This window comes from Panicum virgatum, chromosome 3N, assembly GCF_016808335.1.
Source record: "Panicum virgatum strain AP13 chromosome 3N, P.virgatum_v5, whole genome shotgun sequence".
Taxonomy (NCBI): Eukaryota; Viridiplantae; Streptophyta; class Magnoliopsida; order Poales; family Poaceae; genus Panicum; species Panicum virgatum.
The window spans coordinates 22,560,677-22,580,261 of NC_053147.1; the positions used below are offsets into that span (position 1 = coordinate 22,560,677).

The 19,585-nt window shown below is 48.6% G+C and overlaps 4 protein-coding genes and 1 non-coding gene across 8 annotated transcripts; 4 read left to right on the forward strand and 1 right to left on the reverse strand.

Annotated features, from left to right (window-relative positions):
• Positions 1-144: 144 nt before the first annotated feature.
• Positions 145-2,902, forward strand: LOC120665142 (thioredoxin H5-like). Its single transcript, XM_039944602.1, has 5 exons — positions 145-454; positions 767-822; positions 1,942-2,055; positions 2,253-2,375; positions 2,460-2,902. Exons 2-5 carry the CDS (start codon positions 805-807, stop codon positions 2,595-2,597), a joined length of 393 nt encoding a protein of 130 aa, XP_039800536.1. The 5' UTR covers positions 145-454; positions 767-804; the 3' UTR covers positions 2,598-2,902.
• LOC120665138 (serine/threonine-protein kinase STN8, chloroplastic-like) lies at positions 2,722-5,280 on the reverse strand. The gene is made up of 4 exons (XM_039944595.1): positions 4,377-5,280; positions 4,104-4,277; positions 3,480-3,884; positions 2,722-3,377 (listed from the first exon to the last, which is right to left on the reverse strand). The coding sequence occupies exons 1-4, from the start codon at positions 5,175-5,177 to the stop codon at positions 3,030-3,032; spliced, it is 1,728 nt and encodes a 575-aa protein (XP_039800529.1). The 5' UTR covers positions 5,178-5,280; the 3' UTR covers positions 2,722-3,029.
• TRNAI-AAU lies at positions 3,941-4,014 on the forward strand. The gene has a single exon. It is a non-coding gene; the product is annotated as a tRNA-Ile (tRNA).
• An 11-nt stretch (positions 5,281-5,291) lies between the features above and the next one.
• LOC120665140 (MEIOTIC F-BOX protein MOF-like) lies at positions 5,292-8,049 on the forward strand. Of its 4 annotated transcripts, XR_005671108.1 has the most exons (6): positions 5,292-5,517; positions 5,629-6,541; positions 6,727-6,888; positions 6,984-7,137; positions 7,616-7,713; positions 7,801-8,049. XR_005671108.1 is itself a non-coding variant. In XM_039944598.1 (5 exons), exons 2-5 carry the CDS (start codon positions 5,657-5,659, stop codon positions 7,636-7,638), a joined length of 1,224 nt encoding a protein of 407 aa, XP_039800532.1. In that variant the 5' UTR covers positions 5,292-5,517; positions 5,629-5,656; the 3' UTR covers positions 7,639-8,049. The 4 variants fall into 4 exon arrangements, 3 of the variants coding, with proteins under 3 accessions (XP_039800532.1, XP_039800530.1, XP_039800531.1); XM_039944598.1 differs by having other exon boundaries at positions 7,616-8,049; XM_039944596.1 differs by lacking the exons at positions 7,616-7,713; positions 7,801-8,049 and having other exon boundaries at positions 6,984-7,588.
• Positions 8,050-9,408: 1,359 nt separating this feature from the next.
• LOC120667675 (protein ALP1-like) lies at positions 9,409-14,434 on the forward strand. The gene is made up of 3 exons (XM_039947703.1): positions 9,409-9,486; positions 9,978-11,112; positions 14,199-14,434. Exons 1-3 carry the CDS (start codon positions 9,409-9,411, stop codon positions 14,432-14,434), a joined length of 1,449 nt encoding a protein of 482 aa, XP_039803637.1.
• The last annotated feature ends 5,151 nt before the right edge of the window (positions 14,435-19,585 follow it).

Sequence of the window (19,585 nt, forward strand, 5' to 3'; positions counted from 1 at the left end):
CGTGCTACGTCAAGCGGGTCCGCCGCAACTAGACACACCGTGCCAGCCGGCTGCCTGGAAGCCAGCGGCGGCCATGCCTGGCTGCGCCGAAAGAGCGCCCGTCCTTTGGCTACCGCTCTTTTGAGGCCCTGGCTCTGCACAGCCAATCTGATCCGACAAAAGCTAATTTTGGCTGTGCACAGCAGGACAGGACTGCAGGGTCGGCGTTTTCTCGCGGAGCTGCCCCCGGTAATGGCGGTGGCTCGTTCGCTCCCCTAGGCCCCGGCGCCACCCCCGCCCCTCCCTCCTGCCCCCCTGCCGGGGGTGCCGTCCTCCGCAGCACCGCACGCCGCGCGAGCTCGCTTGCCGCGCTTGGGAACGGGAACGGGAACCGGCGCCCGCGTTGGCTGCCGGATTGAGTCCGGTTGGGAGGTGAACCCGAGCATTCCTCTCGTTTCCTTGGCCTGTGGCAGAGGTACGTGCCGGTTCACGGTCTTGTTTTATTTTATTTACGGATTGCTTTGGGATAATCAATTTGTGACCTTTTGTCTCGTTAATTTATCATCAATCGAAATGCTGAAGTGCTAGTTACCATCTACATGAAGCTATTTTGCTTCTCGATTTTTTCTATATTTGCAACAACCTGTTAAGACCGAACAAACATTTCATGGACTTGCTTGCCTCGTGCTGTCTGATCAGCCTATTTCCTTCAACTACGCATGGCATTTGCAACATATTTTTTTTCTTGGGACATTGACACCATTTCTAATCTTTTGTTTCCATCCAGGGGTCCGGATCAACATCCTGACAAATTGCCTCGAACCGATGGGGTGCTGTGGAAGTGTAAATCATCTCCTCCTACCCCATTACAATTTTAGGCATTGCCGTTCCACCTCGTTTGAAAGTCCATTTTTCAACCCTAAACTATCAGTATCGTCTGATTTTGATCCTTGAACTACGAAATCGGACATCATACACCTTCAACTGCCGAAACCGTTTGAAAGACAACCCTGGGCTCAGCCTAAGGTGGTTTTTGCTACAGTATAATTTCTGAATTTCTAGTATTTACACCTCTTAATTAAATAATGGAGAAAGCATAGTTTATATTATCTAAAAAATCGTGATGTTTGCTGGAAGGTACCAAAAGAGACAAGAAATCTATTTTGGCTAGATGTGCGACATTAGATGTAAAGGAATTTGAATTATAAAATTTTAAAAATAGATAGGAATCAAAATTCCTTGAATTTTTAGGCTAGTTAAACCTTTGCTAAAAATGCCTGAAAACAAGATAATTCAAATTTTTTTATTTAGTTTAATAAGTATTTTTTTTGTTGGTCCAAGTTCTATAGAAAATTATCAAATTAGAATTTTAAATAATCAAATCTGATTCAAATTTGAGCATTGTGAAGGAATTCAAATAATTTTTTAAAAAATTGGACCAACAAAAAATATATTATTAAACTAAATAAAAAGGTATGAATTATCATGTTTTTAATGCATTTTTAGAAAATCTTTAGCTTGCCTAAAAATTCAAGGAATTTTGAATTTACCAATTTTTAAAATTTTATAATTCAAATTCCTTTATGTCTAAAGTAGCACATCTAGCTGAAATTGATTCTTTTTCTCTTGTGGTACCTCAACAAAATATCACATTTTTTAGACAATATTAACTATGCTTTCTCCATTATTTAATTGAGAGAGGTGTAAAATTTTAGAAATTCAGAAATTATACTGTAGCAAAACCGCCTTAGGTCGAGGTCAGGGTTGTTTTTCGAACGGTTTTGACAGTTGGAAGTATAAGATGTTCGGTTTTATAGTTCAAAGACCAAAATCAAACGATCGTGATAGTTCATGGTTGAAAAATGAACTTTTCCCTATATACAATCATACGAAAGACTAACCATTTGCAGCTTTTTAGTAGGTTTCTGATTCAGGAAATTTCTATCACGGTTCTGTTTGCAGAGTGCTGTAGATGCTGAGGAACATCTGGACTACAGCGCCGGGAAAGTGACTATCATACCAGATCTGAAGTGTTGGGAACGGAAATTGGACGAAGCGAATGAACTTGGGCAAACGGTAAGTACCCAAGATGAACAGTAGAACACAACGCTGTGAATTACTAGGTCCTCCTTCATTGTGTCATTAGGGCACAGCGAGTATGCCCCGATTGCAAAAATACGAGGCGTTCGCAGTGCATTTGGCTCTCCATTTCACGATCCCTTCAGGTTTTCACCAGGTTAACTACGTATGTTGACATGTCCATGTGTGTGCAGGTTGTGGTAAAATTCAGCGCGACTTGGTGCGGACCGTGCAGGAATGCTGCTCCATTATTCGCCGAGCTCTCTTTGAAGCATTCTGATCTTGTTTTCTTGTCCATTGATGTAGACGAACTGCCGGTACACGAGAATACTCGGAATTTTGCCTATTGATTTCTTTCTTCATTTTTTTAAATGCCACCTTAAAAAGTACATGTTCTCCAGGAACTGGTCACCCAATTTGACGTACGAGCAACTCCAACGTTCATCTTCATGAGAGACAAGAAGGAGATCGACAAGCTGGTCGGGGGCAACCAGGAAGATCTCCAGAGGAAGTTCGATCCATACTGCCAGGAGAAATGACCGATGACCATTAAGTCTGTCAGCATAGCATCAGAACGAGCATGGCCAAACACCTGATCGGCTGAAACGGGAACAGCTCAGAATATTTGGCAACCAGTCGATGACCTCTCTGGGATCTTCATAGTTTCGAGGAACTGACCAGCGGAAGTAGGATTTCTGTCTAGTATAATGTAAAGTTAGCTAGTGTCTGAAACTCTGCACCACATTGTTCAAGCAATTCATACAGAACAAAAATTGTAACGCCACTTACGACCACATGCCTCCCTCTTGATCCCTCCCATGAGTGGTCATCCAGCAAAAAAAAATGCCAATGCCATTGCTGATCACTGTATGCCAAGGACTCAACGATGAAACGATCAGAGGATTCCAATCACCCAATCTGTATAGCGCGAGCCTGTACGTTCGTTCCCAGCCATGATCCACGGATGGGTGCTATTTGCTGAGCGAGAGCTTGGACAGCACGGCCGCGGCCTGATCTCCACCCAGGAGAAAATATGGGTGCCTCAGCGCCGCGGCGGCGGAGAGCCTGCCCCCGCCGTTGGCGCCCCTCTGCGAGATGAGCTTGGTGGCGAGGTCCCAGCCTCGGCCGGCGTCTAGGTCCAGGATCTGCAGGTCGGGCCTCCGGCGCGTGCTCTGCCGCCACTTGTTGAGGTCGTAGCCGGCGGACCTGAGCTCGCTGTTGAAGTTCTTGAGCCCCGACTGCGTCCGCAGCGTCGGTATGGCCATCTGCATCAGCACTATCCCCGCCGAGTACATGTCGAACAGGTCCGGGTTGTTGAGCTGCGCAAGAGACGAAGCGGAAGAGGTTTATCAATGCCTGATCAGAGCGGTAACTAAAGCGCGAGGGGCCGGGAGAATCGTCGGCGGCGGCGATCCACCCACCTGCCAGAGGATCGGGGAGAGGATGGCGGCGATGGGCTCCGGCGGGGGCTCGGGCGTCTCCTCGGGGAGCACGTAGAGCTCGGGCGGGCAGTAGTCGGGGTCGAGCAGGGCGCGGTCGGGGACGTAGTTCTTGCCGATGCGGAGGTCGGTGGCGGCGCCGAAGTCGATGAGCTTCACCTGCCCGCGCCGGGTGACGACGAGATTGGAGGGCTTGATGTCGCGGTGCACGATGCCCGTGCCGTGGATGCGCTTCAGCGACGTGACCAGCTGCCGCATCACCTGCTTCACCACCAGCGCATCGCGCTCCAGCGTGCCCAGCCCACGCAGCGCGCGCCCGAACATGAGCTGCTCCAGGTTGGACGGGAACCCACGGTCGTTCAGGTAGTTCGCCAACGTCCGGTCCCCCTGAGCGTAATTAAAGACCATAATGAATCTTTCACTGTCAGTTATTAGATCAAAATGGCCTATTAGCTCAGTTGGTTAGAGCGTCGTGCTAATAACGCGAAGGTCGCAGGTTCGAGACCTGCATGGGCCAGTGGTTTTTTTACGTTTTTTGTTTCTGATTTCAAATTCTTTTGCGATTAGAAGTTCTGAACTCGCAACTTCAATGGCCTAAATGCGCACCTCAAACTTCCAGACGAGCCACTTGCCGCCCCTGACGAACTCCGACTTGGTCTTGTCGGCGACGAAGCTCCCGAGGAAGTCGGCGCACGTCTCCGGCGCCGCCCTGGCCACGCGGTAGTTGAACCACTCCTCGTAGTCGCCGCACTCCTTGGCCCCCACCGTGCCCACCTTGATCTGAACACGATCAGCCACACATCAGCCGATCAGCGTCTCTCCATTTCACTCGTCGTCACAGCAATCTCGCAGCCGTGCTTGTCGCGCTGCTTGGCTTACCTTCTTGAGGATGACCTTCTCCTTGTACCTGTCGTCGTTCTGGAGGCTCGTCCTGGCCCTGCCCGACCGCTCCTCCACCACGGCGCCGTTCTTCGGCACGACGGCGCCGAAGAACACCACCCCGAACGAGCCCTCCCCGATGCGCTCGCCGACCACGAAGTCGCTCATCTTGAGGCTCCGCCGGCCCAGCGCGCTGTCCAGCGCCAGCTGCAGCGGCGCCAGCACGTAGGCGTCCACGGCGCCGCTCAGCACCCCCGGCCGCGCCGTCAGGTACAGCCACGTCACGCCCAGGAACCCCAGCAGCGCCCACCGCTGCGCGTCCGACAGCCCCGCCGTGAGCGCGTCCAGGCGGGACAGCGCGCCGCCCGCCGCGCGCACCGCCGGGTTGGACGCGTCCAGGTGCAGCGCGCTCAGGAGCCCGTCCGGGATGGCGCCCGCGCCCGCGTCGCTGCTGGCCGCCGCGCCGGACGCGTCCACGCCCAGGAGCTCGTTCGCCGCGCCGGCGGCGGCATTGGTCGCGTCTCCGACGGCCGGGGCGGCGGAGGCGTCCAGTGGCAGCGAGGTCACGAGGTCGTCCGGCGTGGCGCCCGCGCCGGCGTCGCTGCCCACCGTGTCGGTCGGGCCCACCTGCAGCGAGCTCTTGAGCTCGTCCAGAAAGGACGCCCAGCTGTAGTCCGTGCCGTCGGTGGTCGCGCCGCACCTGAAGATCAGCCTCTGGGCGTGTAGCTTGGCGGCGAACGGGTGGAGGAGGGTGGGGTACTGCTTGGCGAGGGTGGCCGGGGGCAGGAGGGAGGCGGCCATGGCGAGGAGGGAGCTCTCATCCCATGGGTTGTCGAAGGCAGCCGAGGACGCGGGGGAGACGGGGCGGCGTGTGGAGTAGGGAGCAGAGGCTGCGAGGTGTGCTACGTGGCAGGCAGCGGCTTGTAACGTTTGTTATCCGAATGGGAGGAGATGGGCCGGAAAAAATAAAGATGGGTAACGCAGAGAACATAATGGGCCCTGGACTGGAGGATATTGGGCCTGAAAGCATGTTGACGGAACAATAAAGAGAGGACCTCTTCTCTCCTCCGACTCCGATCGGCCGCCGCCCCTGCTGCTTCTGCGTCGATCTCACCCCAGGACCCAGGCTACGGGACGCGAGGTGAGCTGGTCACCGGCGAGCGGCCGAGCGCCGTTTTACTTTTACATATCCTCATCTGATTACCTCCGCCCTTTCCGTCGTTATCCGACAATATGGTTTCTTGTCCCGCAGCACAGACGCCCGCCGCCTGTTCGACGGAATGCCTCCGGCGAGAAGAGGGAAAAGGGGCAAGAAAGCGCCGATGGAGAGCGCAGAAAGCAGCATAGACGACTTGCCGGACGGCGTCCTCCAGCACATCCTGGGGTTCCTGCCGGCGTGGGATGCCGTGCAGACGTGCGTGCTCGCCCGGCGCTGGCGCGACCTCTGGATGTTCGCGACAGGCCTGCGCATCATCGGTAATGACGACAACAATCTAGAGGGGCTCCGGGAGTTTGTGGACCATCTTCTTCTTACCCGCGGAATCGCGCCTCTAGAAACATGCGAGCTCTGGTTCGACGGTATCGCCGATGAATTCTCTGACGGCTACGTTATCCGTGTGAACCTCTGGTTCCGGCATGCTATTCGGTGCCAGGTTCGGGTGCTCCGGTTGCTTTTCACACAGCAAAGCCAACACTTTGATCTACATGTCCTGCATCTCATCTCCCAACACTTAATTGAGCTAGAGCTTGCGGGTGTTCAGGTGAAGGAAAGTTTCCTTAACTTATCAGGGTGTCCAGCACTGGAACAACTAGCGGCTGATGACTGTGACCTGTCTCTTGTCAAGAGGATCTTATCTAAGTCTCTGAAACGCCTTAGCATCACCGCTTGTGTATTCAGTGAAAGCTTTCGCACTCATATTCACACCCCCTCTCTGGTTTCGCTGCTGTTAGATGACAATTGGTATAACACTCCAGTGCTTGATAGCATGCCATCATTAGTGGATGCTTCTATCAGAGTTGTTGACAAGAGTGTGGACAGCTGTAAGGATTGTGACTCAGGGTATTGTAACAGCTGCAATGGCATCATAGATGGTAACAGGCACTGCATTCTTCTGGAAGGTTTATCAAAAGCCAAGAACTTGGCATTGGTAGCTGAATCCAAAACGGTATTGGATACTTTTGCCTTCAGCTTGTTCATAAGTCATAGTTATCCCATCATTATTAAATGCACACAGACAGATTTTCTTATGCTTCAGTACTGTTTGGAGTTCTTAAATTAAACATTTGCATTCTCATTAATAATTTTTAGTTGATTTGCATTGATAATTAGTTGTGCTTGCATTCCATTCAGCTTATTTTCAGAATGGATTTGAAACGGTGTCCTACCTTTAGCAAATTGAAGACATTGTTACTCAGTGATTATTGGTGTGTGGCTCTTGATTTGGATGCAATAACATGCATTCTCAAGAACTCACCACTTCTAGAGAAGCTTACTCTTGAACTTTGTTTGAAGGTATATATTTTATGGATGGAAAATTGTTGCTTTGTTAAATTTATTATACATCATTCATCATTGATTGATCCTTGTGAACTGATTGTTTACTACAGGGATCTGATCATAAAATGGAAATGAAAGGAAACTACATTTCAGTACAGGAAACAACTGCGATATCTGAACACCTTAAGATAATAGTGGTGAAGTGTGATGTGGTTGATGAGAAAGTTTACAAAGTTTTGAAGCTCCTGTCTACATTCAACATTCGTAAGCTAACTAGCAGCACTATCTCAGTATTTCTAAAGTTTTCCTCCGCGTTCATAAGCATCTCGGGAGTTGGGACAAGTTTAAGAACCGCTGTTGTATTTTCCTCTTGAATTAAATTGCATGAAAAGTATGATTGGATGTTGACTTGCTGATTAGTTCTGTACAGCATCACATATTTCTGTATTTAGCAATGGTACAGTATGGTTACATTTGATTATGCATTCAGTCACTCCCTTCAGTTATATATTTAGTTATATTGGAATAGTTATTTGAAGTTATATGTATCTTTGGAAACCATTAGTGCCGATCATAATTTGCTTTCATTTTGTATTATGACTTTTTTTTGTTACCTATTGTTGTCACAGCTTCAAAGGTTTAGAAACATGTACTCTGACAAGCTAAATATTGACTTCCTTTGTCAAGAAAATTAGAACTTTTTTTCTGCGCTCAACTTATTGCCCCTGTCCAATTTGCACAGGTTTCAGTTTCAGTTTCGAGTAGGGTGGGAAAGCAAGGGGTGCCGCACTGCCGCTGGACCTGCTCTCTCTCGATTGCTCGGAAAACCTATGGCTCGAAGTATGGTTTTGCCAAGTTTTATGGGTACCTTTTATTGAGTTCCAGCCAAAGGTACTGCGTAGAATTTGACAATATCACTTTTTTTAGAACTTGAGATCGTCTAGTCGGGCATGGAGCTTCAGATCACATCGTCGGACCGGGTTTATCATGCCGCGGGATTTCTGATGCGATTTTGGTTCCTGCTGTTCTACTCAGCATTCTGGACTGACTAACGTGCTCTCTAGTGAAGTGCGCTTGCCATCAGCAGAGAGCTGCTACTGTGTCTCGGTTTCTTGTAATTAGAACTCTCATGCACTGGCTACTGCCTACTAGTAGTAAATTTGACTACTGCACTGACCGATTGATGCCCTGATCGGCTGATCGTGATAGGTGGATAATGGGGAACGAGAGTACGCTCGCACAGACGTAGCTAGCGTTGCGCGTACCGGGAGATCAAGCACCCAGCCACTCTAGAAATGCTACACGTTGTCTGAACTCGCCCCTGCTGTGCTTTAGCGTCGTGCGTAGAGGAGCAGAGCTGCAGAGCCGCAGAGGCAGAGCGTCGAATCACGAGGGCTCGCTGCTACTCTGCTGGCACCGTCACCTCCTTGAACCTGCCCGCACCAAAGTAAAAGGCGTGCGCACATCGGCGTGCGCGTGGCTATATATCGTCTGCGATACAATTCATCAACCATCAACGCATCACCAAAAATGATTCGTCAAACCAGTGTAATAAATCGGCCCAATAAAACTTTCTTAAACCACGAGGGGTGCAGCACCATGCATGCAGTCAGAAAAAAGAGGTGGGCGCATATGCGCAACAACATGTATGATATTATGATGGGCTCCTTATCCAACATGCATTGTCTGTCGTTTATTTTTTTAGGGCAGTCCCAATGCAGACTCAAATCATAGAGTCTAAGGCCAGTCTCAGTAGCGATTTCATGTGGATTTCATGGCATTAAATGAGTGGACACATCATCAAAAATGAGGACGTGGCAAGACTTTTGCAAGGAGAGAGAAGAGAACCGTTTCGTGGGGACGAAACGAGTCCGGCGCCGTTTCCAAGTCGATGAAACGCGCATGAAACGCGCACTGAGAGCTGCGAGCGTTTCATGGCGGATCCCGTGCACTCGGCGGCGGCGCTCCCTCGTCCCGCGCTCCCGCTCGGACCTCGCGCGCCAAATCCTTCCTCAGCTCGCGCCAAATCCACCTCTCCCTTCCCTGCAGTCGGTGAGGCCCCTTCCCTTCCTCCCAGATCCGCCGCCGTCCTGCCCTTCTCCCAGATCCGCCGCAGCCCTGCCCTTCTCCCAAATCCGCCGCCGCCCTACCGTGCTGGCCGGGCCGACTTCCTCACCGACGCCGCCACGCCACGGCGCGCCTACCACCGCGACTCCTCGTCGGCTCATCCTATAGCATGTCCCGCCAGGGGAAACGCCAGGGGAAAGGGGTCCCCCAGCTCAGCGGCGACCCGTCGAAGCGCGGCAGCGGCGGCCCGTCGAAGAGAAGCGGCGGCGGCACTCGTCCTCCCGCGTCCGCAGCTCCTCCGCCGTCCGCAGCACCTCCGCCGGCGGCAGCTTCTCCGGCAGCGCCTCCCCCACCGTTGTTCGGTCCATGCGGTCCTGGGTATGCAGCTTCTCCGGCGGCGCCCCAAAATTCTTCCCCACATGGAGCTGCAGCTTCTCCGGCAGCGCCTCCCCCACCATCGTCCAGTCCATGGTTGCCTGGATTTGCAGCTTCTCCTGCGGCGCCCGAAATTTCTTCTCCACATGGAAACCACTGCACAAATCCATGGTAAATATTTTGTGCCTCACAAAGCTTTGAACACTTCGCAATACTGATCTGCAAGCTTCACAATCGCAATATTTTGTGCCTCACAATGCATATGTATTAGATGTATATCTACTTCATGCCCTAGTCCAGTTATGGCTAGCTTTAAGAAAGGGATTAGCTAGGAGTTTATGTTGATGGTTGAGGGAAGAGCTTATAGAATGTAATCCAAATATTTGTTTTGACACAACAATGTTTATTTACCATGTTCTACTAGACTCAATATGCATAGATGAAATATGCAGTAGTTTAGATTGGCTTCATTGCCAAGCAATTTCAGCTACCATCTATGATCTCAGTGCTTAATTTCTGAACTCAGTGCTAAATCAGTGCAAGCATTCATTTTTTTCTTGCTTGGTACTTGTAGGGGTGGTTATTTGAATTTATTGGATGAGTTCATCGCAGAGGATGAACTCCTAGATGACGTAATCAGTGAAACAGTGTTGGTCTTGAAGGCAAGCGTAGAAGCTCTTGGTGAAGAGGCGTCTGATCATCGTTTGCGTGCAAGAAGCTATATCAAAAGGCCACGGGAGGAGTATCATGATCATCTTGTGAGTGATTATTTCTCGGATAATCCTCTCTATCCGCCCAATATTTTTCGTCGAAGATTTCGTATGCAAATGCCATTATTCCTAATACACATTGTCGACGAATTGGGCAAGTGGTCGGGATACTTCACTACAAGGGTGGATGCACTTGGTCAGCAAGGACTGACACCACTACAAAAGTGCACGGCGGCTATTCGCCAATTAGCTAATGGTAGTGCGGCGGATCATCTAGATGAGTCTCTAAAGATTGGCGAGACTACTTCCATGGAGGCGATGAAGTACTTTGTTGAGGGTGTTATAGCTGTATTTGGTGAACGATATTTGAGACGCCCCACTAAGGAAGATGCTGAGCGTCTACTCAAGATTGGAGAGAGACGAGGTTTTCCTGGTATGTTTGGCAGTATTGATTGTATGCATTGGCAATGGGAGAGATGTCCAACTGCATGGAAGGGCCAATTCACTCGGGGTGATCAGAAAGTCCCGACGATAATTCTTGAGGCCGTGGCATCACATGATCTTTGGATTTGGCATGCATTCTTCGGAGTTGCAGGTTCTAGCAATGATATAAATGTCCTGCAGCAGTCCCATCTATTTATGGAAGAACTAAAGGGACAAGCTCCAAGAGTACAATACATGGTTAATGGAAATCAATATAACACGGGTTACTATCTTGCGGATGGGATTTACCCGGAATGGGCTGTTTTTGTGAAGTCAATATCCATGCCTATCTCCGACAAGGACAAGTTATATGCACAGGAACAAGAAGGAAAGAGAAAGGATATCAAACGCGCATTTGGAGTATTGCGTCGTCGATGGAGCGTCTTGAAAAAGCCAGCTCGCCTATACGATCGTGGTCAACTTGAGAAAGTGGTGCTAGCTTGTATCGTCCTTCACAATATGATTGTTGAAGATGAAAAAAAAGTAGAGGACATTGAAGAGAATCTTGATCTAAATGAAGCCCCTAGTACAGTGACCGTGCAAGAACCCGAATTCTCCCCCGAAGACTATGTTCCATTTGAAAGGGTGCTACAAAACGAACAAGGTATTCGAGATCGTTCGGCTCATATACAACTTAAGAAGGATTTGGTGGAGCACATTTGGAACAAGCACAGGCGCCGTCGAAATTAATCTGCAAATCCATGGTAAGCACCGATTTATCCTATTCACGAGTAGCATGCTGCCCTGATCCAAGTAGTATTTGAGAACATGAATACTGCCCTGATCCTATTCACAAAGTTTTTAGTAGCCTAAATTACTAGTATTTGAGAACATGAATACTGGCTCCAAGTAGTCAAACCAATGCCATAGGTGCTGTAAAGTGGTAAGAACTCGGACTCAACATGCAGAAAAGCAGTGCTCTTGCTAACTGAAGATGTAGGGGTCAAACCAATGCCAAGCATGTGAGTCATTTCTTCCACTAAGTTGCATCTAGGGAGCTCTTGGTATTCTGAACTTTGTTACTACCTTGTGCTTTTCTAAGGAGATATTTCTTCCACTAATAACAGGAGCATTTGTGTAAGGATATCATTTTAATTTTGCGGAATGCAAGGATATCAATTGGGAGGCATGTGCTTTTGGTCAATTATCTTGGAAGGTCGCAATGCAGTGGACACTTAATTATTATTTTCAGTTATTTTGGTGCGAAACTGCTCCATTCTTTATTATGTGAACGTGAACTGCTGGTTTCAGATTGAAGCTCCTTTCAGCATCATCTTTATTTATCATGTTCTATTGGACTAAATATATAGTTTAGAAACAATTGCAAAAAAAGCTATAGAGTTCTCATGGTACATTTGATCACAACACAATGTACATATTAAATACTGCATCCTGCCTATGAAACTGTGTAGCGAAACTGTGCACTGAGAGTGGTAGTTTCATCCCACAGAAAAGCTGATGTGGCAGTCTAGGTTACAGTGCCATGAAACTCCCATTGAGACTGGCCTAAGTCTCAAAGACTCCATCACAAGAAACTATACTTTCCAATGCAAAGTGTGTTACTTTGGTTTATATGGTCTACTTGTCTCTCTCACATTCATTCTTGATTTGCGTGAAGACTTGAAGTCTAAATAAAACTTAGAGTCTTCTCTCCCTCCCTCTTCCATAAATATACTGCCACATCAGCAAAACATAATAAATAGAAGGCTTAGACTCCATGGTAGAGTCTGGGTTGGGACTTCCCTTAGGACGTATATGCACAACACATGATGGCCCCTAAACGCATGGTCTGCTGTTTTTTTTTCTGGGACAACACATGCACTGCACATGATGGGCCCCTACATCCATGGTCTGTTTTTTATTTTTTGATTTTATTTTTGTTGTTTATTTTCCTTGCCGAGAGGCCGCAAATGAGAGAGAATTTTTCTCCTTTGAATTTATTTTTATCCTGTTCGATTCTTAACATTTTTCTTTTTTTCCTTCCAACGCTTTATTTTTCCTTTTCCTATTCTTATCCTTTTCTATTTTTTTCTTCCAACATTTTTTTTACAATCCTTGGGTGTATATTATTTATTTCTATTTATATTTCTTTCCTTTCTCATTCTAAATCTCATGTGGATACTAATTTGTTCGCATTCTAAGCTGATTAGTTAGTGTGTGAAATAACTTATTTACATTTTATAAATTATACTAACTTGTTCAACACGTGTCTATATTCTGATTCTTTTTAAAATATAGTTTGCTTGCAATGTTGATGTGTTTGTCCTTCGTGTAAACTTAATTGTCTGTGCTTAACTAATTTGTTCATAATATCAAATTATTTGTTCATATTTATAGACTAATTTGTTCAATGATGGCGACTTATTTGTTCGTGATATTCAATTTCTATTGTTTATTGTGTATAATCACATGTTCGGTGTTTAATTTTTTGTTTGTGATGCACTATTATTTGTGCGTTTAATCGTTTTGATCACGAGGAATAATTACTTGTTCACCATATTCAAATATTTATCCTAGTAGGTCAAATTAATTATTTTGTATTAAAAATATGTTTAAAAATCCACGCGTCTTATTATGAAGATTTTGTCGTAAGAAACACAACAATGCATCATGAATTTATTTCTAATAAATAGTTTAAGAATTATAGATTTTTTAGTTGGAAACTCCATTAAATGGTGTCATCAATTTGTCTCCATCTGCATTCATGCATTTCTTAACTACTTTAGCTAGGTAGGTCCGTATGGTTGGTTAATTAAGTAAACCATGCTTCTAATATGTTAGGTCGCGGCCTATTTAATCGTGCAAAAAAAACACTCTTCAGATGATGGTTGCGTGTTTTATCGCCGCTGATGATATATAACAGCACATGTCGGTGTTGGTGTGTTGGTGTTGCCACCAGTTGCCTGAAACGGCAATGTCTGGTGCTTTCACCACACTCATTCCGAGCTCTCATTAGCACCATCCCTCGTGTAGCATAGGGCTGTCGTGAAGTTAGAGCAAAATTAGAGAGGGTTGCATTTTTATTGTGGGTGGATGAGGTTAAGTTGCCGGAAGTGAAAAATGAATTTAAATCATTGAATTTTTATTTTCTTGGAGGTGCATATGCCCCCCTACATATTATATTTTTTTAGAAACAAGGTTTCCCTGCTTTATTTCAATGAAACAAAGCACCGAGTATAGCAAATCCTTTCACAGCAAGGTCAGGGTTACAGCAAGGTCAGGGTATTTTAAGCGCGTCCACTATCATGCAACACCGAAAAGCTAGAAAGTTTAGGACGGAAGCGGAGCTGAAACCCACCGCCGGCCACGAACTCCAACAGCAAGTTACTCCTCTTAGAGGAGGAGTGGCTGGCACGCTACAAGCATCGTCTTGCGGGGGAGGGTTCTCGCTCCAACGGCAACAGCGGCAAGCTGTTCGGGAGTCCACGCGGTGACGACAACGGTGGCACGCGCATTGGCGGCTCTTCTTGCGAGCCGGCCAGAGTCGCCACCAAGAAAGACAAGTGCAAGTACTGCAGCAAGAAAGGGCATTGGGCCTGAGAATGCCGCAAGAAGAAGCGCGATGAGAAGGCACTCCTTGCCCAGGTCAGCGACGACGACGATGAGGAGCCTTCCCTGCTGATGGCGATCGGCGCCGCGAGCCGGAGCGCGTTGCACCGCCTGTCGCGCCCATCCACGTCGGCGAACAAGTCTACCTCAACGAAGAACGCGCCGTGGTGGAGCTGGGGAAGTCCGAGGACCGCTCCGGCAAGCTGACCTCCGACGTGTGGTACCTTGACACTAGCGTGTCAAATCACATGACGGGCAACCGGGGGGTCTTCTCCGAGCTCGATCAATCCATCACAGGCACGGTCAAGTTCGGCGACGGCTCGGTGGTGGACATCGTCGGCCGTGGCACAATCATCTTCGCGGCGCAGGATGGTTGACATCGAGCCCTCACCGACACTTTATTCATTCCTCGCCTCCGCAGCAACATAATCAGCCTGCCGCCAGCTCGATGAGACTGGCTGCCAGGTGCTGATGGAAAATGGGCTCCTGTGGGTTTGCGATCCGCAGAAGGAACTCCTCGCCAAGGTATGACGTTCAGTGAATCGCTTGTACAACATCACTCTCACGGTGGCCCAGCCCGTATCCCTGCTCGCACGTGCCGGCGACAACACCTAGCGGTGGCACGACCGGTTCGGCCACCTCGGCTTCGACGCACTCCACAAGCTCGGCAAGAAGGGCCTGGTGCGCGGTCTGTCGCAGCTGGATCATGTGATCAGCTGTGCGATGCGTGCCTGGTCGGCAAGCAGAAGCGGGCGTCGTTCCCCCAAGAGGTGAAGTACCGAGCGACTGGATCTGGTCCACGGCGACTTGTATGGCCCGATCACCTGGCGACACACGGCGGGTGGCGCTACTTCCTCCTCCTCGTCGACGATGCAAGCCGGTACATGTGGCTGTTCCTCCTGTCGAGCAAGGACCAAGCGGCGGATGCAATCAACAAGTTCCAAGCCGGTGTCGAGGTCAAGACCGGGCGCAAGCTACGAATGCTCCAGAATGACCGTGGTGGCGAGTTCACTGCCGTCACATTCGGGGAGTACTGCGCCGAGAAGGGGTTGCAGCGTCAACTCACGCTGACCTACTCACCACAGCAAAACGGCGTCGTTGAGCGCCGGAACTAGACCGTGATGGCCATGGGCGCTGCATGCTCAAGGCGAGGGCGGTCCCGTGCACGTTTTGGGGGGAAGCGGTAAGTGTCACACCCGGTTTTAAGGACAAAACCGAATGCATAGCTATATGTGTGCCATGATCAAGTTTCATACATATAGAGACATCATAAGTGAATAATCAGTAACAGTATCACATAAAAGAGAAAATAAAACAATTAAAAGACTATCAGAGTTATATAGCTTATCCTGAAAACGGAGGCTTCAAACTTCACAGGCAATCGACTGGGGGTTGCGTACGCCTAGAACTCAGCATCATCAACAAAATACTTCTCCACAACTTTCTCCTTCTGAGCAGCAGTAAGCAAGGGTGAGTACACTTATGGTTGGTACTCAGCAAGGGCACAAGAAATAACCAGAATGTGATTTATATCCATCTTTAAGTTTATTAATCATGTGAGGGTCCAAGCCGCTCTTGACCGTGAGCACGGCTAACCGGTTAGTTTTAACTCTGCAGAGGTTGTACACTTTCACCACAATTCGCGTAAAAGTTCCGAAGAACTTTGAACCCACCACGCATATGTGCTGATCAGGCACAATACCACACTTCTGAGGTGTGATTGCATAGGGACGCTACGAGGCCTTTACAAAGAATCCCTATATGTATGTGTTGGTCCCTGCCGTGCGGTCCCTCAGAAGATACAACTTCCTTCACCCTCTCCACAACATAAACTCATAACCACCAAGCGAAACAACCCCAACACAATATATAGTTCATCTAATTACTTAGCCAAGACCATAGCCATATAGTATTGTGGTTATACGGTTTTCTTGGGTGGTTCTCCATGTTCCAATTAAATCAAGTACTCTTGTATATAAGCATAGATAGAAAGATGGTTAGGGTCACTTGCCTTTCTTCAACGAAAAGCTACTCTTACTGCTCTTCAGCTTTTGCTCACTTGAAATTCTTGATCTTCAATCTTTGAACGCCAATCCTTCTACTCGGAGCAATCATCGAGCAAACATACAAAGAAAACAACAAGTACATCTAAGAACAATACACCAAAACAAAGAAAGGCTTTAAAATAACACACTAAAGGATAGGGCTCATTGCTATGGTTACGGAGGCGCAAGAAACACGGAAAACGGAACTAAAACGGCGATTCTATAGACTAAACGGTGCTTCAGGGATCTAGTCGCGATTAACAAAAGGGTTAGGGACTAACAGAAAAGATTTGTAAGACACAACAAAATGTGCTCACAGAGGATAAAAAGGTTATAAAGCTATTGCACATGTCACAAGGATCACGTGAGCGCAAGAATCGCTGAAAACGGAGTTGAAACGTGAAAAATATGGCTAAAACATGGTTCTAGGGACTTATTTACGATAGATTTAAAAGAAAAAGGGCTTTGGGTGAAGAAACCGAGGGCCTAAACATAATTAAACCTTATACGCAGGGGTTAGATTGCAAAAACACGATGGACTCAGGGTTTAAAACATAAAAGGAAGGACCTATACGTAATTATTTTTGAACGCTGATGGACTGCGGGTTAATTTTATAGAAATAGAGGGGCTCTTTTGCAAAAGACCCTAGGGTTGACCGGTATTGGATCTGTTGACCTCGGGTCAGATCTAATCGGGGCCGTTGGATGAGGATCAAACGGCTGGGGTGGATTGGGGCGGAAGGAGCGGCGGTGCACTGCGCCGGCGGCGAGCTAGCAGCGGCGAGCGGGGTCGCCAGAGCTACGCAATAATGCGTTTCCGGGCACGATTTAGATCGTGGTTTGGCCCGAGAGAGAGAGAGAGAGCGCGAGACGGGGAACTCAGCTACGGATCTTGGGAGGCGGGTTGTAGACCGTGCATAGGGGCGCGGCAGCGAGAGGCGGCTCGGGTCGTCGGAGCTCGCTCCGATGAGCTATCTACACGCAAACGAAGGGGGAAACAGAGGGAAAAGGGGGCCGGCGTGATCCTCACCACCACGCAAATCTCCGGCGGGGGTCGAACACGACAAGGTCGCAACGGAACGGCGAGACGGCGGTGGCTCCGAGCTCCGCGGGAGCTCCAATGGCAGCGGCGGCGGCACTTATATAGGGCGGGGCGGGGCCACCTTGATGTGCGCGCCAAGGCGCGGACGGCGTGGCGCGGAATCGGGGCGTGGCCGGACTCGGGCAGAGTCCTGGTCCGTCCCGAGCTCGGGGATGGCCCCGACAGGTGGGGCCCGCCTATCGGTGGCAGGGAGAGAAGGAGAGGGCGGGGCGGATTGGGCCGGAAGCAAAAGGAACGGGCCGGTGGGGAAAGCTGGGCCGGGCAGTGGAAAAAGAAGGAGGAAAAGAAAAAAAGAGAGGTGGGCTGGGCTGAAATGGTGAGGGAGAGAGAGATTGGTTTTATTATTTTTTTTTTGAAATTGATTCAAACAAGTTCAATTCAAATTCAAGGAATTCAACGTCGAAATGAACAACATTCAATAAAACAAATGCAATTACGGCATTAAATGCAACACAAACATAACAACCTCATTTAATTTAAAAAACAACCAATATTTATTTTCTTTTTCACTAAAGTCTCTGTTAGGAAAAAATGTTGGAAAATTTTTACAATTATGAGAAAATTGATGATTTATTTTTAATTTTAATTACATCCTGAAATCCAAAAATTTCAAGGTGTGACAGTAAGCACTGCTGTTTTTATCCTGAACAGGTCGCCCACCAAGGCACTAAAGAACAAGCCTCCATATGAAGCTTGGCACGGTGAGAAGCCGGCGGTCCAATTCATGCGGATGTTTGGGTGTTGTCGGTGTTTAGCCGCCAAGTCTGCTCAGGGATACCCTTAGCAGTAGGGTTGTAGGCAAGGGATCGACTAGCTCTAGAACTTGATGGTGCAAGGAACACAAGGATTTAGACAGGTTCGGGCCGCGAGTTGCGTAATACCCTACGTCCTGTGGGGTTGTTTGTATTGCCTTAGGAGTTGATGTGTTTTGAGAGGGTCCCTGCCCCCTTATATACTCTTGGGGGACAGGGTTACATGGAATGTCCTAGCTGAGTATTGTTGGAATCCTACTACAACTTGATCGGATAGTTTCCATGTACTACAACTAGTTCTACGCCTATTTGGGTAGTTACAAAAGAGATAAGGTGCATCCATGCGCTATCCCTTACTCTAGAACATTCTATACCTATGAGCAGTCCCGCTGCCCCGGGCCTGACAGGTGCATTGCCCATGTCAAGGTGACCCGTCCTCACACCGGCAAGCTCGACAATAGAAGCATCAAGATGGTCTTCGTCGGGTACGAGACAGGCTCAAAGGAATACCGTGTGTATGACCCTGCGAGCGGCAAGTTGCACATCACTCGTGATGCTGTCTTTGATGATGCAAAGGGGTAGAACTAGGCAAGCCCCGGTGACGGTGATGTCCCCGACACGTTCATCGTTGAGTACACGGTGCGCGCCACGACAGCGGGCGGCGAGCCTGAGGAGCCAGCATCCCCGTCTGCTTCACAAGGTGGGGCACCAAACGTGGAGGAGCCTCACACTCCACCAAGCGGCGGCGACAAGAGTATCAGGTTCACTACGCCGCCATCACATGTACCGCCCGAGATTGATCTGGACGATGAAGGCGCGCCGCAGCGATACCACATCGTGGTGGACTGCATCAACACCTCTGAGCCTAGGGAGTTTGATCCGGACGAGCTCCTCCTGGTGGCTTCGGAGGAGCCCACTTCGTTCGAGCAGGCGAACACGGATCCAGCTTGGCGTGCAACAATGCATGAGGAGTTGTCCTCCATCATTGACAATGCGACCTGGCAGGCTGTAGACTTGCCGATCGGCCACTGTCCCATCGGCCTCAAGTGGGTCTTCAACTTAAGAAGGACGCCTCCGGTGCCGTTGTGCGGCACAAGGCGCTCTTGGTGGCAAAGGGCTACGTCCAATGCGTCGGCGTGGACTTCGACGAAGTGTTCGCACCGATGGCGCGGCAGGATTCGGTGCGCGCGCTGCTTGCCGTGGCGGCGCACGAAGGCGGGGAGGTTCATCATCTCGATGTCAAATCGGCGTTCTTTGTCACACCCGGTTTTAAGGACAAAACCGAATGCATAGTTATATGTATGCCAGGATCAAGTTCCATACATATAGGGACATTATAAGTGAATAATCAGTAATAGTATCACGTAAAAAAGAAAAATAATAATTAAAAAATTATTAGAGTTATACAGCTTATCCTGGAAACGAAGGCTTCAAACTTCACAGGCAATCGACTGGGGGTTGCGTACGCCTAGAATTCAGCATCATCTTCAAAATCTTTATACACCTTCTCCTTCTGAGAAGCAGTAAGTAATGGTGAGTACACTTATGGTTGGTATTCAGTAAGGCCACAAGAAATAACCAGAATATGATTTATATCCATCTTTAAGTTAAATTAATCATGTGAGGGTC